The sequence below is a fragment of the Patagioenas fasciata genome, chromosome Z (assembly GCF_037038585.1).
Source record: "Patagioenas fasciata isolate bPatFas1 chromosome Z, bPatFas1.hap1, whole genome shotgun sequence".
NCBI lineage: Eukaryota > Metazoa > Chordata > Aves > Columbiformes > Columbidae > Patagioenas > Patagioenas fasciata.
In genome coordinates, this window is record NC_092560.1 from 16,085,850 (window position 1) to 16,111,160 (window position 25,311).

Consider the following 25,311-nt stretch of genomic DNA (forward strand, 5'->3'; position numbering starts at 1 on the left):
ACTTTTGCCAAGCCACTATTCACTGTAACTAATATTCCAACACGTGCTTTTAGTAAAACTCATAATTAAATTGGACCCTGAAGGTGATTGTCTGTCATTCGCTTCACATAACCGTGCAGAATTAACCCAGACTTAACTCGCACCTGGTCTCATCTGTTGAGTCAGGGCGCATGTTGCATTCAGAGTTAACTCATCCCTCATCCCACCTATTGAGATGGGACAGATACCACAACATCTGGTTGGAGGTCAGTAACTGGCAGTGTACCCTGGGGTCAGTACTGGGTCTGGTCCTGTTCAACATCTCCAGTAATGATCTGGATGATGGGACAGTCTACCCTCAGCAAGTCTGCAGATGACACAAAACTGGGAGACATAGCTGGTACGAGACAGTTGTGCTGCCACCCAGAGAGACCTGGACAGGCTGGAGAAATGGGATGACAAGAACCTCATGAAGTTCAACAAGGGGAAGTGGAAAATCCTGTACCTGGAGAGGAACGACCCCAGGGACCAGTGTACACTGGGGCAAACCAGCTGGAGAGCATCTGGGTAGAGAAGGAACCTGGGAGTCCACTTGGACACCAAGTTGAGCATGTGCCAGTAGTGTGCCCTTTTTGGAAGGAAGGTTAGTGGTATCCCAGTTGCCAGCAGGTTGACAGAGGTGATCCTTCCTCTCTATTCAGCACTGGTGAGGCCGCAGCTCCCCAACATAAGATAGACATGGACATACTGGAGACAGTCCAGCAAATGGCCATGAAGATGCTGAAGGCTCTGGAGCATGTTTCATATGAGGAAAGGCTGAGAGAGCTGGGACTGTTCAGCCTGGAGAAGGCTCAGGGGAATCCTATCAATGTACATAAATCCCTGAAGGGAGCGTGCAAAGAAGATGGAGCCAGGCTCTTCCCAGTGGTGCCCAGGGACAGAACCAGAGGCCATGGGCACAGACTGAACCACAGGAGGTTCCCTCGGAACTTCAGGAAACACTTGTTCACTGTGAGAGTGACTGAGCACTGAACAGGTTGCCTAAGGAGGTGGTGGAGTCTCCAACCCTTCCAACCTCAGACATCCTATCATTCGGTGAATAAAACTTAGAAGAACACTTTTCTTGATTTGGCTTGCAAAGCCTAACTAGTTGCCTGCTCCCACACAAGTTAATGCAATTTCCTGCCCAAAAGAGCAGAGACAGTATCAGAATGTGTTCCTACACAGGAAGCAGTTTTGTAGGCTGAGGGACACAAACCAAAGAGGGCTTTGTTGCTCCCTTTAGTTACGCAAGCAATACCTGTTAAAGGAAAAATTGTTATTCTCTCTTCGCTTCAGCAGCATCCATCTCCTTCTGTCTCGCTCCATGGGAAGGCAAAGAATTCCCACACGATGCCTACTCTACTGCTGAAATAAGGCATTTAACCACCCTTAGGATTCCCCTAGAGCCTGTGTGTTTCCCCCAACATTCAGATCCAAGTTTGTTCAGCCTGCGTCTCACACCATGATCCAGAAGGCTGGAGGGTTTATTTACTGCTATCCAGAGAACACACCATCAAGAGGAACTGGAGTAACCATGCTTAAAAAGGACTCCCGAAATCCATGCAGATGCTAGGCAAAAAGCACAAAGAAGCTGTAACTGAACAGCATTTATAACAGACTCCTAACATCTTTCCTACAGATCTCTGCAACATACTTTCTTTCTCTTCCTATCTCAGACTGAACACTGGTGCTAAAGCTGCCTCAAATCAGAGGCAGGCCGTCTCGCCTGAGCTTGTGGTTCAAAATCCTCAGCAATGTGCAGGATCAAGGATTCACACGGCTGGCAGGCACCCATGGAGAGTGTCATCTCTCTGACCTCAGGAGAATTTGGCAGCTTTATAGGACATCCACAAAGTATCTTTTCCTTTTGAGATCTTAACTTTTCATCTGCTCTCACTAAATCTTACTAGGACTCAAAGAAGGGTTTAATTTTTCTTTACAGATGGCAAGCTGGCAGTAGTATCTGAGAAGGACTGCACCCCTATCTATAGGCTCGTGTTGCTTGGACAAAACATTACTGACATTAAAAAGTTACATCCACCACCTACATAACGGTGCAGCAACCTAAGTGTGCTTTTTTTTTTGTTGAGATGGCAGTAGCTCTTCCAGATGCATTCTGCAAGCACAGACAGACTAGACTGACAGCTGATTCCATCTGAGTAAGGCTGAAATTCATTGATCTCCAGTTCAGGAAAGGGAGGATGAACCGGATGAGACTTTTGTTACCTGGTGATCGCCCCGCAAAACATTTTGCGCTCCTATATGTATGACAGAACTCACCAGCTCCATGCAAAAGAATTGAAGAATAAAGTAAGGCCCACAGGTGAACAAAGCTTGCTTTAATATTAGTTCAAGCACTAGATCAGGGGTGTCAAACTCATTTTTACCCTGGGCCACATCAGCCTTGCGGTTGCCTTCAAAGGGCCAAATGTAATTTTAGGACTGGATAAACTAACTACTCCTATGTTTATCCAGTCCTAAAATTACATTTGGCCCTTTGAAAGCAACCGCGAGGCTGATGTGGCCCCCCAGAGAAAACGAGTTTGACACCTCTGCACTATATGTTGCCTTGTTTGAGTCTCACATACAGGTAAGTGGCATAACACCTCCAGACGGAAAATATCTTCCTAGATCACCATTAAAAAACCCTAACATTTACATTAAGAAGAAAAAAAAAAAAAGAAAATCAAGACTGCCATTGTACTTTCATGAGAACTGCCAGCTATGTTCTACCATACACCATTACATGTATTCGTACATTTTGCTTTTTTGTCTTGATTACTTGATGCAATAAACTCTGAAACTCTTAAATAAAAAAGAATAAGAAATGCCAGATTTTCTCACATTTAAGCTTAAGAATTTATTTCAATCTTCAAACATTCAGGATTCTGACAGTTTTATTTGCTACAACTACTTTTAACAAACAATGTAAAATATAGTTTACATTGAGGATTAGCAGTTCTGTGTAATATGAAGGCAAAATGAACGACAAGTTAGATCATACTGAAAATACTTTGTCAAGAGGTTTTACTGTATCAGAAGTAGTAACTGCCAGTGGAGCCTGTCAGATATATTATTGTCAGATGCTTCTGACACACCGGTGTCTTTCCAGGCAAGAAAGATAATCACTTTTTGCTATCTAAAAAAAACTTTATTTCCATACCTATGGAAGTAAAAAACTTAGGAATTAAAACGTTACAGCTAAACACAAAACTAAACACTACAATTGTAGTGAACAAGCAATGCTATGTGAAAAGTTATGCTGAATTTTTTCCGCATTTCCTTAGACCAACGTGAACACAGACCAACCAAGTGCACTGGTCAGTGCTGAAGGAGGTCAGTCACCAGCTGGGAACCAACCCTTGCACTAGGATGAAGCCCTTTAGCTGAGAAAAACTCTAAGGTTATTTAAATTAGAACTAATAACTAATAAGTCAAAGAGAAGTTACTACTGTTTAAAAGACTGGTGTGGCAGAAAAGCATTCTACAAGAGATGAATGCAGGACACAGTGCAGCAGATTCAAATCTAGACACATTTGTCCCAACATTACAGACATAATGTCTTTTTCTGCTGCATCCTAGAAAAATTGTGGTCAGACTTTAGGAGATTCTGGTGTACCTTCACAATAGTGTACATTAGTCGGGATCTCAAACACATTAATCACCTGCTCCAAACTGAAGAGCCTGAAACCTTTTTATCATAGAGTGGGACCTAAGGATCAACTTAGTTGGGTCCACAGGTATAAGAAAGTTAAAAAAAAAAAATCTTACAAATAATTATTTAAAGCTTAAGTATGCTATCCCCAATCAGAAAGTAAGAAGCTAAACTAAGTAAACTGAAAACAAAACAAAACAACTTCAGCATGTGCAGCATTGCAGCACTAGGAACTTGGCTTATGTAAACCAGCTTTTGCTGAAGACACTATGCACTTATAGGAAGAGGGCCCAGGTAATAATTCCTTTTAGCCTGGAAATAAACTAAAAAAAAAAAAAAAAGGCAAAACAAACAGCCCCGTATCAGCTATATCTCACTGCTACATTAGGCAAGTTTATAGCAGGAAGTGCTGGGAGATGGGGAAAAATAGTTTCATTCTGACAAAGCTGCATGAAACTACTTACTAGGTATAACTGGAAAAATTATAGTGAAAATTTAACACAGCAAAACTCACAGGACTAGAAAGGCTCTGCTATCAAGCTGAGGATAGAGTAGCCTCATCTGAATTCAAGGAAAACTGTGCTTTTGTTTCAGAAGTGGAGAAGTGACAGTTTTCCCATGTCACATAATTCACTCAAATAAAAATACATTTTACTGTATTCTAGGAAGTCAGCAACCACTTGTAAATGTGTATAGTTCCTAGCTTGTTCAACTTTTACAAACACTGTAGGAAGAGTACAGACTTCAGGAGAAAAAAAAAAAAAAAACACAACTCTCACTGAAGTTGCTTCAGCTACTCTGATAAAAATAAAGTATTTGAAATTAACTGATGCTATATCTAAGCATCAATCTACCTTACTTTAGACCAAGAAGTAAAAATGTCATTCTCTGGAAACCTGAACTGAAAATCAAGCAAATATCACACTCTGTGCATTTAGACCTTGTTAAAGCACAAACATCAATAACCTGCAACTAACAGGTACACTTCATAGTTCATTGTAAAATCAAGCTATGGCTTCCAGAGCTTCAGCAGGCCATCTTCACTGTAAGTAGCAATCAGGTTCTGGTGGGGGTGATGAGCAATGCCAATGACATCTTTTTCATGAACCTAGAGGATAAGCAGAAAGATGCATCAGGAAATCCTTCCTCTAGCAGATTCAAGGTAAATACCCTCTTCAAACAAAAATCAGAGGAAAGCTGGACTGAGGTTTAACATGCTTTGTACATACAGCAAAAGCAGAACAACATGCTTCCTCAGTATTAAGTTTCAATACAAACAATTTTTTGTGACACAGCAATCACTTTTTGTTGGGTGAGGGAAGGGTTAGTGGAGCTTTACATCCACTGAAATCCATGACATTTAAGTGTTCCCCATTAAATTTAGACATGCAAGCTGGTATTCCTCTTTAGTTTAATCTAAGCCTGATAGCTTTAAATCTGACAGCTTGGTCAGATTCTCCATCAGCCAGAGCCCAGATCAAGACGTGCTCTAGTTCAAACAAGTTTGAATCAATTCACTCTTGTCTTGGTGGGTAAATATTTTCATAACTTTTAAAACAGAAATGGTTCTAAAAAAGCCTCAAGATATTCTACAGTGAAGTGTTCTGGAATGCATTTGCTACCAATCATGGCTGCTAGAATTGAAACATTTCTTGGTACGAGATTTCTCCTTACAGACTTTCCTTATGGACTTCATACGTAACAAACGTTTCGATCATCTTGTGCTTATATCTCTGTAGAAGCTCAAAGATAAGAACTTACCGTCAGAGTTCGCTCCAGCTTGCCGGTCACTGTGCTAAAGCAATAGAGCACAAAATCTTCACCAACACAGTAGATCCATTCACCACGTGGTGAAAGCGCACAGCAGACAAAGTCACCACCTTCTCTCTTACCAGAGCTGAAACTTCTTACAATCTGTAAAGATAAACACACAAAAATATTTTGAAGGATTAAACTACAGCACATCATTACTATGTTCAGGGTAAAGATATCTAGGTAGTATTAGTGTGATTAGAACACAGGATCTCTCCACAGCTGCAAGCACTTCCTGCAAGCCAAGCTGTTCTATAAACGGGGTACATAGTCTGTCATGAAAGCAAACTGGAGAAATCGGGTTTAACCCAAGGCTAGGTAATTAATCAGTTTCTTTGGCATTCTTAAAGTGACAGAGAGAGAAAGAGACTTGAAAGAACATCAGTAAGATAACCTACTTGTCCTTGCATATTCATGATGACGACCGTATTTGATCTGTTGCAAACAACGAAGTGTTCTGGGTTTTTAGGCAGCAGAATGACACTGTTCACAGTAATGTCAGTCCCAGCAGTGCTGCCAAGAGATTTGAAGGTGTTTGAGCACTCTGTCGTCTTTACGTTCCAAACCTAGTATGAAACATAAATGTAAAACCAGTTAGCTTTAAAAAATTAAACAAAACCAAGCTGATTCAGGATACAGGACTCAGATCTTTTAAGGTTCCTGAAGGGAAATATGAATCCCAACAACGGTAGTTGAAAGCAGATTTTTTAAAAATAAACTGTCACATCTATTTTGAAGTGTGAACACCAGCAACAGTTTCACTATAACTGAACTGAAAGTGAATTTCCATTATCCAAATTCAGCCTGGCTCCCTTTCATTAAGCATATTCCCTGAGGGGTGAGTCCAGACTTGCTTTCTGGTTTTAGCTAGTATCTGTGAATATTTGTGCAGCCTCTGCACATGCAATTTGCCTTACATAAGACAGACATAAAAATCACTGAAAAAGCAAAGCCTCACTGATGTCAGTGGGAGAAACATCCCAGTTTGGAGCTGCTACAGGCTCAACACCAGGCTGTTCCAGTTGTTTAGAAACAGGAAACTAAATTATTGTTGGATATTTAAAACAAAACATAACTCACTATCTGTGGAATACACTAGTACAACTGAAAGACAGCACCTTCTTATGCTGTTCCCACAATCAGGGGCAGTCTAACAAAGAGTGCAAATTTGAAGTAATGCCCAATTTAATATGTGCAAAATCTATCACCCTCTCCTAGGCCACATCTATAAATCGGATCTGTTTACCCAGCCCCTGTGCCCTGCATCAATGCCCTACTTAATGTAGCTGTTTCTGTATCAATTTATTTATTATTAACCAGTAATGTCCTGTACACAACAATGCTTTACTACTCTTAACTACTACACACTAAGTAGTGCACTTTTTGCTGAGACTAGAAGCCAAATTTAACGCTCCTACAATCAGTTTCTTTAACACTAGATTACCTAGCCTGCACAGCAAGGGACTCTTAAGCACCAAGAAACAAACAGATGTCCAACACAGTAAGCAGGAAAATGACATTATTTCAGACATGGGAATCCCCACATTCTAGGACAAGAGGTGTGACACACAATTTGATTTCTAGAATAAGGCAGGACCAGGCAGGTAAGTAGTGCACCTATGTCCTCCTTTCATAAACACAGCAAAAAAAGGCTCTGCAGCAGTAAGCAGAGTATGAAACTCCATCAGTTCCCATTTACAGCAATTTACAGCAAAGGCCACAAGCAGAAAGACATTTTGTTGCAGGTAACCCCAAATCCTTCTTCAATGACTGCAGCAGTTACAACCAATCAGCTACAACATGCAAAGAGTTTGAATGTGTTACTTAGAAAGGGTAAATGCTATCTTACCTTCACTGTGCCATCAGAGGATGCACTGATAATATAGTGGCCGTCCTGGGTAAAAGTAGCTTCATTGACGAAGGAAGAATGACCACGGAATTCCTTTAAAGTTTTTCCAGATTTTAAACCATGAATCCTGTCACATAACAGAGGTCAAAACAGAGTGAGCAACTGAAGTAGTCTCAGCCATCCTCTGGCTTCAACACATTTTAAATACGAGATAGCTTTGACAGGCAGCAACAAAAAGTGCTAAGAACCTGCAAGCCCCTTTCAACAAAGATGTTACATGTTCCTTTGAAAAGCTTAGGGAAATATCAACTACCTTCAGGTTCACGGACCTGTATGTAACATACACTGTACATATTACACAACAGGACTACGAAAGGGGAAACTATGAAGCTGACAAAACAAAAATTAAAGAATTAATTAAGTTTGGAAGTGACCTCTGGACGTCTCCAGTCCAACGCACTTCTGAAAACAAATCCAACCTTTAAATGACGTTAGCTTGCTAAGGGCCCTGAGCAAGGCCATGTCTAGTGGAATTAAGAAAAAAAGTCTGTCCTTACACCTAGCCAGATTTTTTCTCTTTTGCAAGCTGCTGCCATCGTCTCTCATGGTGCAACTCTGGGAAGAGTCTGGTCACTTATTTAAAAGGAAATTATATTGCCAATCGGTATCAGCCTTAAATTTTAGTAGGTACTAAAGCAGCTACAGAAATACAGTTTTCAAGAAATCTGAAGTCTTGAGAATGAAATTCCTTATTCCATTTGAAGCTTGCTGTCCTTGATTAAACAACCAACCTTACATAATTTGAATTAAAATGCTTATGCTATAGTTCATGTGTATCAGGATTTAAACAGATTTACACCTCTCATTAAGATGTTTTGTAACGCCTGTTCACTGTGCAGTTGCCTCCAGACCCATACATGTTGATCTAAAGCAACACCATTGGGTTTTACAGTACAGGCAAGAGCCTAGAGCTATTAAACACATTACATAATACCATTCAATTAAACATAAAATTTATACAGTCATCAAGCACGGGATCAATCTGATTCACAATGTCCCATATCCTGCAACTCAGTTTTCAAAAAGACAGATGACGAAGTTGGAAACCTTGACAAACCAGACAGATGGACTGAGAGAAACCTCATCATCTCATCACAGCCTACAGCTTCCTCACAAGAGGAAGAGGAAGGGCAGGCACTGATCTCTTCTCTCTGGCAACCAACAACAGAAACTGAGGAAATGGCAGGAAGATGTGCCAGGGGAGTTTTAGTTTGGACATCAGGAAAAAGTTCTTCACTCAGAGGGTGGTGGAGCACTGGAACAGGCCCCAAGCCTGTCAGTGTTCAAGAAGCATTTGGACAACACGCTCAAGACACATGGTGTGAACTGTGGGCTTGTCATATACAGGGACAGGAGTTGAACTCGATCCTTGTGGGTCCCTTCCAACTCAGAGCACTCTGATTCTGTGATTCTGTGTTGAGAAAAGATGGTTGCAGAACCACCTCAGGCATCAGACTCAGCTGTAGGCTGACTGGCCACAGAAGAGGTCCATAACAAAGGACCTCGGAGGCCTTGGGGAGAAGACAGCCACAGCCAGCAGTGTGCTGTGGCACTGACGAACCCCAGCCACACACCAGATGCATTAGGAGAGACACCATCTGCAGATCAAGGTTCCCCTCTACTTGGCAGAGGTGTAGGAGGGCTGTGTTCAGTTTTGGGTTGCTACTAAGATGGCCAGAGGACTGGGTCACATGTGATACATGAAGAGGGCTGGGTGTATTCAGCCAAGAGAACTGAAAGTTCAGAAGCATCTAATTGCTGTCTTCCTTGTAGACAAAAATTAAACTACTATTAAGTAAATTAGAATGAATAATCCCAAAGAGGAAAAATAATTGTGAACTAGTCAAAACTGATCTAAATGACTCTCAACTGCAGCAAAGTGTCTGCATAGCAACAGAAGAGCTTTGTTGCAAACCAAATCTACCCAACAGTGAGCAAATTCCACTCCATAACAAGACATCAAATAGGTGCAGGATCAGAATTACTGCACTACAGAAATGTTAAGCAACACTTTCCAGATGCTAAAAGCTGCGGGAACAAGGGTTTTATGAGGTAGCTGACCATCTGCTAACTTAAAGTTTGAGTATTTGTGTGACTATTTAATTGTAACTTTAAATACTAGCAATGTATATTCTTGCTTTTATCTGTCCTGCAATGACCCTTTTTTTTTTCTTTGCGGGGGGGCAGGGAATAAAGGATACCCAAGTCCTTACTAAACACCTGAAAAATTGTAACTATTTGGTTAATATCACTACCTAACAAGATTTTAAAGAATAAACGGAGTCAGATTCTTCTCAGAGTGCACAGATAAAGGACAAAGTATAAAAGACTCAAGTTACAAGGAAAGAAAACCAAAATGTCATTCCTTATGTCCAAACATAATCTTCTCTGAGAGAGCTGTACAGACCTAGGTCAGATGCCAAGAGAAGCAGTGGGGTCTCCACCCATGGAGATTTTGAGAAATCAGCTGGACAGGGTCCTGAGCAAGCTGTCTTAACTGAAAGGTTAGTTGTGGTTTGAGAAGTGTGTTGTACTAGAGACCCCTAGAGGTGCCTTCTAAATTAAACTGGTTTATAATTTATGCCTAGTCTGCCTTGCACAGGTTGCACAGATGCTTGAATTTTCTTAAACCATAGATGCAAGCCTAACGATCTTCATACCTGTCCCACAACAATCCATTCCTTTATCACATTATTGCTTAACCAGGTAAGCTGCGGTAACTGTGTGGACCTAAGTCTTAGAATGTGGAAAGTGTCAGGCAATGACAAGTTTGTTCAGGTTAGCCCAACCACATTAAGAGGGATGTGCTTCCTTAGACTTTTTTCAGACAGACCTCATATCCAACTGCTCTAAATGAACGGACACCCTATCAACTTGCTAAACTACACTAACTGGATTGTGCACCAAAGAAACTCCAAAGTTTTTATAAAGACTCCCCATTCATAGGTTCCCAAGATCTCAGTTTCTGGGCCTTCAACACCGTGAACAGTTTCACTGCCCAAAAGGAATGCCACAGACACTGGGAAGCTGAACTATACAGATTGGTTAAAAACAATTATCTGGTTAAATCTGGTTAAAGACAATTAAACAGTTTCAAAACTAACATGAGGCCTTGGCACTTATTTTAGAAATGTTCTTTAAGCTCCAATGATTTAAGCTCCCCACAGCTCATATCCCAACATAGTGCTGGGGCTACACAGTAAGGGACAGTTTGCATGAGAAATGGGAAGAATGACAACCTGGAGAAACAGGAATTCTCTTTTGAGAGTGAAGAGAAAAAATGATCCTGTCTCTATGGCTCTTTTTCATCACTGAAAGAAGGCTTTTTTCTCTTGCCAGCATAAATGTAAAAACCATCTGGCCACATGTTTTTTTCCCTAACAGAGATTCCAAAACTGTGGTACATGTCAGAGAATCTCAGAATAACTTAGACTGGAAGCAACCTCAGAAGATCCCTGTTCCACTGCTCTCCTCAAAGCAACATCAACTTCCAAGTAACTCATGATCTTTTTCAATTTAGATTTGAAAGTCTTCAAGGGTTGAAGTCCCCCCCAGCCAGACACAACTTTCCCAGCATTGTCCAAGCACAGCTTCTTTCAAGGTGAAGGCGGAGGGGGGAAGCTTTTCCTTCTATACAATCAGAATTTCACTTCCTGGAGGTTGTCCCTCACAGGAACTGTGTACTTGAGAAGAGTCTGGCATCGTCTTATCTATGACTATGTCTAGATGAGGCAACTAGGTCCACTCCCAGCCTTCTTTTTCCAGGCCAATCAGGCCCAGTTCTCTCAGCCTTCCCATATACACCATGTACATCCGAAGAGATACTCGAATCAAAACCCAGCACCCTGAAGCACAGGAAAGGCTCTACTGTCACATCCAAATACAAATTGCAATGCCTTCTCTGGAAGCTCTCGCGGCCCATCAGCCTGGCTATCTTCCAGGGTTGGATCTCTCATATTCCATGCCAGACTGCTTGGAAGAACTGATGCCCAGAAAACATTCCCTTTGGGTCATTTTTCCTCTTGTTCCTACTCAAAAGGAAGTTCTTTGGATCCAAGAGAGAGAGAGGGGTGGATGTGGGGACTGGGATTACAGAGATGTATTCAGGGTGTGAGCTGGAACAAGAGCCCTTTTACAATATGGGCTGGCAATGCCTGACTTAGGAAGCAGCAACATGATGCAGGTGATTGTCTCTGAATGTGTAGAGATGCACGTTATCTCCTCTCACCCACATGCAGCTCAGAAGGATGCAGACCCTTATTCAAGCCATGGGAGAGCCAGGGGTATTGCTAATTGAGATTCCCAAACACTTCTCAAATTTATACTCTATTCAGCAACTATCAGGAAGAAGCAGAGAGGATGCATCAAAATACTAAAGCTACTCTCAGAGGATTTATTTAGATAGTAGAAAAAGAAGAGCCCATGGTACCAGTTCACAAAGATAACAAATAGATAGAACCAACTATTGTCAAGATGTCTACTGAAGTTATTGAGTCTGATCAGGCAGTTTAGGCTGCTCCAAAAAAATGTCATCAGCCTGTTACCCTCAGATGTTTCTTATTTTAAGCTTATTATAAAAAAGAATGTTACTTTTGAAGGTTGACACAACTGTTTTTTAAGCTAGGAGTCTCCCAGAAAGAAAATGTGCAAGGTCAATGCAAATGACAACAGAGCAGAAGTAGTAGTTGGTCCCTAGCCCTGGAATAATGAAAGTTGCACAAGGTGAAACATCAAACTTTCAAACTGTTTTTCTCCAATCTTCAGCAACCATGCTCTCCTATTAGTATTAAAACTCAATGCAAAAGGATCAAATCCCAGGTCAAATCAATCTATATTAAAAAGTTTAACTGCTCAATAAGAAAATTCTGTTTTCTGTTCTCCTGCACTGTAGTTCATACATTCTTAGTTTACTTACCTGATTGTCTGATCAAAAGAAGCACTAAGGATTTGGCTGCTGTCTTTAGAGAAACTGAGGCATGTAACACCTTTACTGTGTGCTCGTTCAAATCTTCTCAGACACTGACCGCTCTGGATTTTCCACACCTGGAGAAGAAACAAGTGAAAAAGAAGTGGTTACTTTGTTGTGAGACCACAGAACCAATAAGTATTCGTTTCTGAGCAACACTAAGCTTCATTTGTTCTTACAAGGAATTGCAAAACTATTGCAACTGCAAGTGAATCTTTCTGGTCTCCAACTCTACCAACATAGACCATAAATAGATTTATACCTTGATCTTTCCATCTTGTGCTCCAGTTGCCAGCATTTCTGTATCTCTGCTAAAGCACATACACAGCACTGCATCATCCATCATCATAAAATTATCTTGTGCCTGGTACTTCAGATCCTAAATGAAAGCAGAAGATCCAACAGTCAAAATAGTGAATTCAAGGAAATATATTTTAAGGCAAAGCAACAAAGTACTAGCACTTTCAGTTATATTTTATCATCTATCATTAAGTAGACATCACAGCCTCCTAATAAGAGCAATGTGCTGCTGTCACCATTTTAAATGCAACAATGATTCAGAACGGTAATTAAAAAAAAAAAAGTTATTGCAGAGGGAAGTCCAAACCAGACAATTAAACCCATGTAAACATTCCAAACCAATATCTGAATCGCCCAAGCAGACATCCTTTTCAGATTCACAGTCCCCAAGAAATCAAAGCAAGTAAAGCATAGCCTCAACAAATAAAACCAGGTACTCTGGTCAATGAACTGCCCATGTGAAGTAAAGTGCAATTTACCTTTCTGATCTTTCCAGTAGTGAAGTTCCACACTTCAATGAAGCCATCAACAGAACCAGTAACCAGATACTGTCCATCAGGCGAAAACCGAGCACACTCCACATGTGACTTCTGCCCAAACTGTTTTATAGGAGAAAATAAATTAAGCCTGATAAGCAGTTTGAAAGAAGCAAATCATTAAAACAAAACTGTAGTCTCATTTTGGTGGCAAAACCCAGGATTTTCTAGAGGTATGCATCCAACAAATTTAATGTTAAGATACAAAAAAATCCTGTCAACACCTACATGCTAGAACTTCAAAACAAACAAACAACCCTTCTTTTGGTCTGGTAGTATCTGTGAAACTTATATCAAACACAGCAGCAGTTGGGCTGGTTGTTTCCACATTTTTGGTTGTTTTTTTTGTTTGGTTTTTTTTTTTTTTTTTTTTTTTTTGCAGTGAATTCTGTATGTTACCATCTTTCCAATACCCATCATTTATCACTAGCAGAAATTGGGAAGCAGTACAAGTTGCTTCGCTTGGAATGATATTTCTCCAGTTAAATTGTCACATACAATATTTGGTATTTTTATATACTATTTTTAAATTTTAAACTTTCAAATAAAAATGGCCACGACAGAGTACAGAAAAAAATTGTTCACTAATCAATACAAAAATCCAAGATCAGTACTGGTAAGCTAAACAAAATAAGTTCTAATGAAACATTTTTACCAAGCTGCTACTGAACACAACAAATTTATTTTACAATTTCCAACTCATGACTTCTGAAAAACGCTACTTCTGTTCACTGTGAGAACTGGTAGAGCTACTACAGTGAACTAACAATCCTCACTGTACAGAACTGCTCGGTGAAGCTGAAAAGCCTTCAGAGGATGAAACTGTCTACTCCATATTGTGAGTGCTTCAGGACAACAACGTCATTACAGCACAGTTTTGCCTTTTGAAATCTCTATTATAAAATCCTTGGAAAGGAGATACTGACTATATTAGTAGACCTGGTACGTAGTAGTTCATGATCAAAACCTATGTGGTTCACAGAAGCTAATGTGCACACACTGAATTTTAAGAAATGAGTATTTCCTTGCACAAATAAAGAAGGGGACTAAGTAAACCACTTTTGAAAACTGAATTATTCTGAACTGTGAAACCAAATAAACAGTTAATACATTCATCACATCCACAAATACCACAAGCACCCAGGCCTGTCAAGGGACCTCATTTCAGATTCTCACAAAATGTCTCCTGATGGGATAAAGCACAGAGAAGTTAAAAAAAAAAAAAAAAAAAAAAAGAGGAGGAAAATACTTACAAAACAAAAAAGAACAGAAGAATTCAGAAGGTTTACTCTTATCTCCCAACGTAAATCATAAGAAGGAACAAGCACATAAACTGTAGTAACACAGACAAAACCAAACATAACATCACCTTAATATGCCTGCTCAGCTGTGTGGGGAACTTTTCTTCTTCTACATCTTTCACAGCTGCTTTTCCTCTGAACAAGTCGATTGTCATGCCAGGAGGAAGCAGTCCCTGATGCTGCTGCCATTTCAGTGCCTGTTGAGAAGTTGAAAGCCACACAGTTAGGTCCAGCCAGCACACATCTTCCTCATCAAAACATGCTTCTAATCAACACAATGCAGCAACAGTTTCTTGTACCCTTACAAATTGAACACCTGCACAGTTTGAGACAAATACCCTGCAAACAATTACTCGAAACTAGACTTACCGGATTATACTCCCTTACTCATGACCACAGACAGAATAGAAAGTTATTCCCAAATGATTTTCACAAATGAAAATTACTCAGGCTCACCCTTCTCATTCTACCTTCAGTATGCAATACACAGTACCTACACAGTGTAAGTCCAATTTTCTGTTAATTTAAATTATCCAACTTGTGGTATTTTTGCCTAGAACTACATGCATTAAAATTAAAAATTACAATTAAATTAAATTGTAATTAAAAATTACAATTAAAAATTCAAAAGACGGAACCTTACACAGCCCCTTCAGCAGAGAGCTGCTCTCAGCCACAGGACACACTTGTCAGCCGAGAAAATTTATTTGGCATACTTGTGAGGTTAAAAAGTAAGATGTAAGCCATCAAGCAGCAAAACACATGAAATGCTGTCTGCATAGACTATCAATTAAAACAGTCTGAGAATCAAAAGAGATGGAAATGGCATGGAAATAGTGTGTTAGGACATACTTTGAAAATAATCTCCTCTATGGCAAAATTCTACAGAAACTGACATAGCTACTAAAATATTTTTCAAGGATTACCTGCCCCAACAAGGCCATAAGACGAGATGGAGGTACCACGCTGACTTCCCCAGCTAAAGCTTGTGCAATAGCAGCTCGCCGCTTCTCTTTGCTACTTCCATCTGGGTATGCCTAGAGAGAGAAGTTATTTTTACCAAGTGATTCTTCTGAACTGTTTTCCATAAACACATTCCTTGTTCTGAACTGAAGCCCCTTCCAGGTTAATTTTTCTGTTAAGCATTCAAAACAGTCCTTCTCTTCAACACCAACCCTTGAAACATTTGGGATATGCTTTCACCAAAAATATCGGACTGATGCAATCAGTCAGAAATACTGCCCTGTTATTATTGTTATTGTACAATGCCAATTTTATTTAGAAAGTGTGCATTTTCTCCTGCTTATATGAGACAGGAAAAGCAAGGCACAGATGTCATCCTATGGCAGGGTATAGATATAAATCCCCAAACTCCCACCTGCAGTAGACTTCAAAACCACTGCTTTGCTACCTCGTGATCAAGTGTTACACATCACTTCCCAAGGATTTTATAAAACACGTAAAATCATCGAACTGGGAAGCTGCATGTTCTCACTCCCAGTATGAAAAAGATGCTGTACACCATCTGCAGCTTGGACCCGATGCTAGGGCCCATGTAAGACAGCACTGTGAGGTCTCTAGGAACAGTGTGACGTACCTCACGGGGATCAAAGTAAGACCTGGCCAGAAGGTTTTCAAGGTGGATGTACCGCTCTGGCTGAGTTTGTTTCAGCATTATCATGGGATCTGTTTGTCTCAGGAGAGACCTGGCAGCCCCTAGTTCCCGGAGCTCAATCAACTCCAACACAACCTGCACAAAGAGACAAAAACCTGCATCAGCAAAATGTAAACAGAAATCTCCAGATAAGCGCTTGCACCCAGACCAGACAAGTCTGTTCACAACCTGCACTCACTCACCTGCTCATAGAGATCAATGAGGGTCTTGTCGGGCAGCTTCAGCGACTGTATGGCTTGAAGCACCGTGTCCCAGTGCCCGCTATTGATGTCAGCCACAAAGCTCTCGATACTGTCCACGGTGTTGAGGGACACGGTGGTTTCCTCCTGCAGAGTGGCGAGGGCCCGGTGGAGGCTGTTCTCCTTCAGGTACTGCATGATCAGCCGGATCACGCTGCGGGGGAACAGCGCTCGGTCACCACACCAGCCACACGGGCTGCCCCTCCCCGCGGCCCCTCCGCCACAGCCCTCAGTTCCCGATCGCCTCAGGATCAGCCGCTCCACCACGGACACTCCGCCGCACGACGGCTCCCGCGCTGGCCCGGCTCCACCGCGCTGGCCCAGCTCCACCGCCCCCTCCCGCCACCATCCCGCCGCCGGGACAGCACCGCCAGCTCTCCCCGCTCTATCGCCCTCCTCTGCCCGCTCTCTCGCCCTCCTCTCTCCCCCTCCTCTCCCCTCTTCTCCCCGTTTCCCCCCTCTCCTCCCCGCTTCCCCCCTCTCCTCCCCGCCGCCGCCACCAACACGTACTCGGAGGACTCGATTTCAATCGACATCTTGAGCCGCCGTCACCACCGCTCACGCAAGGCCTGCTGCCACCACTTCCAGACTCCACAGACTCTGCTACCGCCTCTGCTGCTGCTACCGCTTCCTATCGCGCCACGCCGCGCCGGACGTGACGCGAGGGTGACGTCACGCGACGGAGGGGGCGGGGGATGGGCGGTGGGAGGGGCGGGCGCCCCCTGGCGGTGTCGGCTCCCCCCCTCCCCCCCCCCGCGGCGGTGTCGGGCCCGCTCCCCGGGGAGGGGGGAGACGGGGTTGCGGGGCCCGGTGCTAGGGCGCTCGGTGGCGGCAGCCCCGCGCTGGGTCCTCGCCGGTGCCCCCGGGGTGGTGTTCCCCACGCAGTGCTAGGAGAGACCGCAGCCTCCGTGGCCTCGTGGCTGCTTATCGGGTGGGTGCGTTGGAACAAATGTTGGGCCTAAGGCCCCAGCGCAGTTGTCATGGCAGCCGAGTTACTGGTGCGCTGGGTACAGAGGTGGGCTGGCCGGGAAGGCTGAGACAGGACACATGGGGAAAAAGCCCCAGAAAGGCCAGGACCAGTGTGCTCCAGGGAGCGGCTGCTGGTTCTGGGAGCTGGGAGGGGTGGGGGTTGCCCTCACACCTCAAAATAGCAGCACTCGGAACAGAACAGCCACTTCAGTCAGCACAGCGAGTGTAACGTCAAGGCAGGAGCACTGGTGTAAGTTAACCTGCCTATTTACTTTGCAAGTTGGCTTCTCAACATTGTCTTGGAAGTGTGGTCTGTCTCTCCAGCACAACCCTTGTTTGAGTGTTCCACTGTTACAACACAGAGCTCAGGTTTCCCACAGAGCTGCAAGCTCGCAAGCCTTAAGCCGTTGCAAGCTCTGCATCGCAAGAGCGTGGTCATGTGTGAAGGAATGACACTGCATAAAGTAAGATGTGATTAGTAGGGAAATTAATAACATACATTGGCTGCTTTACGTACTAAGATTGGAAAAATGCTGCTGTACGGGCAGAGCCCTCCAGTGGCAAGAAGGAACATGAGAAACAGCTGCCCTTTGAAGGCACAAAGGGTGGCTGTGGCAGTCCATCTGTGCTGCCTGGATTCTGACCGAGGCCAAAAGCCTTCAAGCCCTGTTGCAGATGAGTGATTTAAGGTCCTGCTTGGGGGAGGGCTCGAGTACATCTGTCACAAGTCCCAGTTAATGCCTAAACATGTAGAGTAAAGCTGACCGTGTCCCTCCTGGCTGCATGTATGCTGAGGTGGCCTTGCTGGGAATGGAGCTCCTCGCTCTCTGGGCAGTACTGAGGATCATCCTGCTCGTGTCTCGCTGTTATGGGGCTCTTCCCAGCTGCTCCCAGTAAGTGCTAGACTGCCAGCACACAGGGATGTGAAATCGCTGTACTCAGCCCCTCTTGGATGGACTTGCTTCTTGCTGTTTTTTTAGGCTTAATGTGCAATTTGCTGGATGAGCCATGGAAAATAGAGCCGTCTGTGAGAAACTGCCTGCCTTTGCCAACAAAAGCTGTTCTTTGCTGTCTCTGTCCCCAGAGTGCTTAAGAAAGTAATCCAATAGCATAAAGTTGAAAAAATACTGAGTGAGGCACGCGGCTAACATTTTGCATGCTGTTGTTTCCTCTCTGTGATCCCAACTCCTTTTTTTTAACCCCTATGACAGAGGTGTGGGGATTACTGCTGGGAAGTATTGATTAATCATTCCAGGCATATTTCTTTTCAATGACAGGTGTATTTATATCTGTTGCAGGTTGTTTTGAAAAACAGTCTGATCCAGACTATCACAAAGTAGAGCTGTAAAATCCAAAGATGGCAGCTATTTTTGTGCTGGCAGCACACAGGAATCTGGCTTGGTCCATCAGTAAATTCAGCTGTTGCTCTCCAGCCCAGGAACATGCTAACAGGCTGGACGGATGTTGGTGGTACATACCCCACCTGTCTCTTCCTTCCCTGATAGCTGCAGAGGGAGGTGGATGCCCCAGCTAAACCTCCCTGGGTGGGAAGTCAGAGCTTTTTGTGAACTTTATCAGAGAAGAGGATTCCGATGCACCCAGCGCTGCGCAAGCACTTGAGAAGCAGACTTTGGCTTTGAGCTAGACACAGCTATGGCCAGCCTGATCTGGTGCTGGCAGCAGTCCTGCACCTGGAGACCTCCAGAGGTCCTTCCAGCCAGCATTTGCAGGTTGCTATCTCTGGCAGAACATTACATAAGGGAAGGAAAGTTTTCCATTTTGTATTTTGGCTCCCTGGGAAATGGATGCAAATGGAGATAAACAGTCTTGCTGCAGTTAGGCATTGCAGATCATCTGCAATAAAATGGCGTAGAACCCAGTCCACATCAATCCCAGGGCTGTAAGAATGGAGTGAGTATCTTGGAATCAAAATTTTTAAGGGAAGAGCTTCTATCTTTTTTTTTTTTTTCCTGGCAGAAAATTTGATAAAAGAAACTTCAGATCCCTCCCAATTCGAAAGCCATCAGTTTTGTACATTCCCCTCCTGCATCCCCCTCACTTCCCTGGAAGAGCAGCTTGAGCACCAAGCCAGGAGTGAGCTATGATTCGTGCTGACCAGGTCACTGGTCTGTAGTGGCTGGGGAGCAGGGTCCAGGCACTGACTGAGGTGCAGAATCACAGCCTGCAGCTCAGAGTAGCTGTACACCTGTGTGGACATCACTGTCCTTGCCAGATGGCCACCTGGCTTCACGTGTGACTGCGCTGCCTTCACAGACTGCTAAATCATGAGAATCCATTGACTTAAGATGTACATTTTGTGATTATACAGAAGACTGTGAGTAATTTAGATCCCTACTGTGTGAATATGATAATGAGATTTTGTGTGTAATAGCTGTTACTTTTCTTTCTTAAACAGGGCTTTGATCTGGTAAGGAAAAACAATATCTAATAAATATGAAAGCCAACATGGAGTTAGAGACCTTGATGAACAACTTTATGACAACCTTGCAGGCTGACCGCATTCAATAGGACTTATGCATTTGTCTATTGATAGTTACAACACAAAACCTGTGGGTATTGTGGGACAGTATGATGAGAATGCTAACAGACTGATATCCAACCGAACTGAAGTAGCTTCCTGCAAAACATGTTAAACCTTACTATGAGTTAGAACGGTGCAGAACCCAATGCCAGGGATGCAATGTCTGTCCTTACAGCAGAGGGCAACAAAGAAGCAGAAGAGACTAAAGGAAGAGGCTTGTGAGGAAGTTACAACAAGATGCAAGTACTATGATGGCAGCAACAGGCCCCTCACTCCAATTAGCAATTTCTTAGCCTATTCGTTATCATCTCCTGCAACAGTGCAGTAACAATGACACGCACCATGGATGCCACCAGAAGGTCAGTTGCTGGGAAACAAGGATTGGATTACATTTAATCAAACATACAGTATTTTGTTGAGACCCCTCCTGTATGTATTTAAAAGAAACTAATTAACGGTTGCTTGTCAGAGAGATTTCGCTTGTTTCAGCAGTGATTGGGGGTGGAGGGATGGTTCAGAGCAATTTGGATTTTGTTTCCATTCTAGGTCTTAACATGCAAAGTATTTAAGATAACTACAGAAGATGTTTTGAGTTTGTACTGGACCCCCTGTAAATTAGAGGCACTAGCATATCAGAATGGTACAGATTTACATTATTTGTATTGGGGACTAAGTGGTGAAAAAACTTTCAATGCATTCGTTTTCCTTATCAGGATGACTAATCAGCCTTCAGCCCCCTTTTGACTTCGGAGGCAAGAAGTGACTGCACCACCACTCCAAAATAGCCTGTCAGATGACTGTGATCACAGGGTTGATTGTGTGGCAGTTGCACATTCCACTGAGAACTGTAGCCTTCAATGGGGCAATTGATGGCTCTTTAGCACCTTTTGTGCCCCACTGTGCCTGTCCCAAACTACAGCCTGGGGTGGTACCAAGGTGCTGACAGTCACATCCTCCTCTGCCTCGGGGCAGGGTGACTTCACCTCCACCAGCGGATGGGACAGGAGGGGTGGGACCCTCAGTCAATTGACAAGGTCGTCAACAAAGGAGGTGCCCAGAGTAGCTGCGAAGCTTCTGGAGTATGTTGTAATGCCCACAGCCACATCTGATCAGACTATAAAACAGGGTTCCCGCCGAAGACACCCTTTGAGTAGTCTTTTCGGAGCTGCGGGTCTGTGAACTGGAGCCCTTTCCTTAGACAGGAACACTGTCTAAGGAGACTTCCCGGGATTGAGAGCGCCTCACCTCCTCATTTGAGTGAGTGATTATTTACTAGATATATCCTTGAATAAGCCCTTGCCTATTCTAGGCAAGTGATTATTTATTGTGAGTACCCTGAAGCGAGAGGCCTCTAGTTTTGTTTCTTGTGAGTGACTACATGCACGTTGTGGATCCTCATTATTTTTATGTTGTTGTACCTCAATAATCTCCTCACCTGATATTCAAACCTGTATTTTATGTTAACTGTGTGAAGAACATTTAACGAAGAACTGTTGTTTTTACATAACTGAGGACCTGGCACCTGAGCCTAGCAGGGGGGAAGGACCGAGAGACATCAGACTATGAATCCTTAATATAATACACAGTCTCTTCCCAGAATATATACTGATACCTGTGTACATACCGATACCTGTATTTACAAGTTAATTTAGTGGGGAAAGACTGAGAGACGTCGGACTATGAATTCTTAATGTAATACACAGTCTCTTCCCGAAATATGTACTGACACCTGGATGCATACCGATACCTGTATTGATAAGTTAATTTAGGGGGAAGTGTAGCCAAAGTACCAGGAATCCATATCTTAAACAGATTGATAAGGGGAAGGGTATTGTGTGCGTCGGGATAGTCTGTAAACCCTGAAGTACCCACCCAATGGGGAACAGGGGAGGGAAATTGTGGCCGGGATTTTGGGGAAATATAAGCAGGGGCTTTTTGCCCTATTCGGTGTGCCTGCCTTTAGGTAGAACACCCGGTCTTGCAAAATCGTTATTAAAATATGCTTTGCCAAGAGATCCTGCCTGGGCCTATTACATTTGCAGAAGGATTGTTTCTTACAACTGCATTGTGATTGGGAATATACTCAAAAGAATTTATGTGTAACACTGTCGAAATGAAATTATAGTGTTCATGAGTGGACTCAAGTGAAACAACATCTCCAGAGAGCATCCTCAGCTAAAGCGTAAGGCCTGGTTCAGGATTTAGCCAGTACCCTGCAAAACCAACTGCATGATTTGCAAGAAATAACACTATTAACATTATCTAATAACATAAAGTGGTTAGACCCACAAACATGGTTTTCAGGCCTCAATCTGCATATATGGGTTTTTGTGGGAATTGGATGTGCTTGTGTAATATATTTTCTTGTAGTCCCCTGAATCATCTGGAGGATGATACAGAATGTGAAGAATAATAAAGCCAGGGTCCTTGCTGCACTCACTGTGAACCCAATGTTCAAAAACAAAAAGGGGGAGATTGGACTAGCATCTCAATAGCTACTAGAATATGGATCGAGTGGGTGGTTAGCAAGTGTGGGAATTACAGGATGGGCATACCGTGACCAGCGTAAAAGGGGCGCTATTTCCGATGTTGTCTCATCTGTGAGAATGACGGTGGTGATCAGCAGAGGTGGAAAACTTGGCAGCTGTCTTCCATCAGCAGTCTACAGGCGAGTCTTGCCTACCCTGTATGGCACCAGCACTTGCAAATGGTTCAATACCCGCCTGGGTTTTGGCTTCCTCACCATGACCACCATGGGTGGTGTGACCCTGGACTCATCCATCAAAGTCCTTGTGCATCAGAGCAAGATCTACACAAAGGGTTTCCGCAGCCTGAAGGATGGTGAAGCTGTGCAGTTTGCCTTCACAGAGTCACCCAAGGGCTTAGGGTGCATTTGAGTGACTGGCCTGGGGGATGCTTACTGCATTGGTAAGAAGAAACCCCAAAGAAAAGACAAGTGCTACAACTGTGGTGAACAGGGTCACCATACCAAAGAATGCAAGCTCTGGACACAGCCCAAGAGATGCCATTCCTGCCGGAGCACCAGTCACATGGTTGCCAGCTGCCCAAAAAAAGCTCAGCAGCGGACAGCCACCGAGAGTCTGACTTTTGCATTATCATTTGATTTAACTCAAATGTTTCATTGAACTTTCAAACTTTGTTTGTTCTATGTGCATGTGTTATTATTTGCCTGTTGAGGGAGAGCAATGGGTTTTCTCATGTAGTAGTAGCCTTCTTACCTGTAGTCAGGCCATATGTGAATACTGTTTAGCCAGTTAATCCGTGTAACTATCTCAGTCGATTTAGGTCCCCACATTTCTGGTTTTTGATTTTCTCTTTGGTTCCCTAATGACTTCTGAACTACTTAGGGATTCATGGCGGGGTGTGCCACGTGGTTGTGCCTGCCTTGCGTAGAGGATGCCATCAAAGATGTGGTGGAGACAACCGACCTGGAAGCATAGCTAGCAGAAGCTAGATAAAAGAGAAAGAAACAGTAAAAAGAACAGCAGCTTCAGGTTCTGAGGGATCTGCTTTTGTATGGATTAATAATAATGTTTGTGACTGTTGCTGTATTTTTAGTTGTGCCTTGTTTGATAAAATTGCTCAAAGGCATGGTATCCAAAGCTTTTGCGAATGTTTGGTTTGCGCAAGAACAAAAAGGGGGAATTGTGGGATATTTGAGGGATTTTCTTGAAGCTAACGGACATTATATGGAACTGAACCAAGTAGGCCTGTGAGGCCTATATGACCAAGAAGAGAGGAAAACAGCCTACGTGCCTTCTGTGACTTCGAACAGCCTTGAGCGAGAACAAAAGAAAGTGTGTCCGGTGAAGAAATCAGGAGTCAGCAAGTCAGCGATTTTGTAGTGAGGTAACGCTGAATGCTAGAGCTCGTGCTAACTGTAAAGATCCAATCCCGTTTGCAGCACGTGGACAGTAGCTATTATCCTATCACGTGCAGCATGTGAGCACGTGGACAAAGCACTGAGAATTGTAACAAGCAATAAATGACTTTGCTTGGATTCACATTGGATCATGTGGAGTCCGTGGTTTTCGCCCTCACAATCCAACCCCCAGCAGCACGGCAGGGAGGATCAGTAATTTAGGCCTGTCTCTGAGAGATATCCAATGAAATGTATCTTGGCCTAATTAGGCTTTAGGTCTCAGGAACTCAGTTCCAGTTGCCTGGCCTCTGTTTTGACCCCTCTTTCCTTTGAAGTTCATAGAGAAGAGGGGAGAGGAAATGAGAGGAGAGGCCCTGCTTTTCCTGTAAAATACCTCATTCCTTATAAAATCGTTTGGCAGAAATCTCTTTCAGCTGGACAAGCTGAATACTTTAATACATGCCTGCAGTCATTTTTCTCCCTTGTTTCCTTCTTCTGGCTGATCAGTCACTGCTCTGCATCAATAAAACCGTGGATGCTCAACAAGAATACTCCTCAAAGAGGTCGCGGAGTTGATCTCCAAAAGCATGTTGGGGACTCTGAGCTGCAGCAGCTGTGTGGTTTCCTGGGCCCAGCACCGCACAGTGCCATGGCACCAGCTCCACCTCAGCTCTGGATTTTCAGACTGTTCTTCCAGGCAAGCCTACTGCGACACACAGCTTCCAGCCTTTGCCAGGCTGTGGAGAAACCACACCAAACACCTTCCTTCCTACATTAATGTTGCATAAGGAGGAAAATGGCCCTGGCATGGTGAGGGAGAGGCATGTAGTGTCTTCAGCCTGCCCTGGGTATTAGGGGTATTTCAAAGGAGGGGGAGCTGAAAGCCCCCAAGGAACTCATCCGTATTCCATATTCCCTTCCACCGTAATGCAGAATCACTGGGAGGTCTCATTAGGAAGGCATCTGTGGAAGTCTATAGTTCTAATCCCCAGACCAAAGCTAGATCAGGTTGGGCTTTGCCTTGTCCAGAGATAGAGATCTGGCCTCTTAGATGTACCACTCTCATGTGGAGGAACTTTCTCATGCCCAGCTGGAATGTCCCATCCTGCAGCCTGTACCTGTTGTTCCATGTCCTGTTCTAGTCTGCTTCTGAGAAGAATCTGGCTCTGTTTGTTCCATAACCACCATTCAGGCAGTGGATGACTCCTATGAGGACCACTCAGTTGTCTCTTCTGAGGCTGGGGAAGGTTCCCTCAGCATCTCTTCATATCCCTTGTGCTGCAGCCTCATCACTACCTTGGTTGTCACTGCTAGGATTTCTCTGGTTTGCCAGTGTCTTGCTTGCTGTGGGTAGCCCTGAACTGGATGCAGCACAGAGATGAGTCTTCAGCAGCACTAACTGGTGAGGAAGGATCATAGAATCATTTTGGTTGGAAGAGTCGCTCAAGATCATCAAGTCCCACCTTAGCTTACTGCTGGCACTAAACCATGTCTCTAAGAACC

At 43.5% G+C, this 25,311-nt stretch overlaps 1 protein-coding gene and 1 long non-coding RNA gene across 3 annotated transcripts; one reads left to right on the top strand and one right to left on the bottom strand.

Annotated features, from left to right (window-relative positions):
- Positions 1–2,856: 2,856 nt before the first annotated feature.
- Positions 2,857–17,082, bottom strand: SMU1 (SMU1 DNA replication regulator and spliceosomal factor). The gene is made up of 12 exons (XM_065861488.2): positions 16,925–17,082; positions 16,358–16,568; positions 16,098–16,250; positions 15,427–15,537; positions 14,569–14,697; positions 13,143–13,262; positions 12,626–12,742; positions 12,313–12,440; positions 7,338–7,464; positions 5,887–6,054; positions 5,438–5,590; positions 2,857–4,784 (listed from the first exon to the last, which is right to left on the bottom strand). Exons 1-12 carry the CDS (start codon positions 16,948–16,950, stop codon positions 4,686–4,688), a joined length of 1,542 nt encoding a protein of 513 aa, XP_065717560.1. The 5' UTR covers positions 16,951–17,082; the 3' UTR covers positions 2,857–4,685.
- A 29-nt stretch (positions 17,083–17,111) lies between these two features.
- LOC139826398 (uncharacterized) lies at positions 17,112–23,952 on the top strand. Of its 2 annotated transcripts, none has more exons than XR_011736427.1 (2): positions 17,112–17,633; positions 19,800–23,952. It is a non-coding gene; the product is annotated as an uncharacterized lncRNA (long non-coding RNA). The 2 variants fall into 2 exon arrangements; XR_011736428.1 differs by lacking the exon at positions 17,112–17,633 and adding an exon at positions 17,840–18,276.
- Positions 23,953–25,311: the final 1,359 nt, after the last annotated feature.

Coding starts and splice junctions, on each gene's coding strand:
- SMU1 (XM_065861488.2), bottom strand. CDS start 16,950: ATGTCGATTGAAATCGAGTCCTCCGA. Junction 14,698..15,426: donor TTATGGCCTTGTTGGGGCAG/GTAATCCTTGAA, acceptor ACTTCTCAACAG/GCACTGAAATGGCAGCAGCA. Junction 7,465..12,312: donor TCTTTTGATCAGACAATCAG/GTAAGTAAACTA, acceptor GTTATGTGACAG/GATTCATGGTTTAAAATCTG.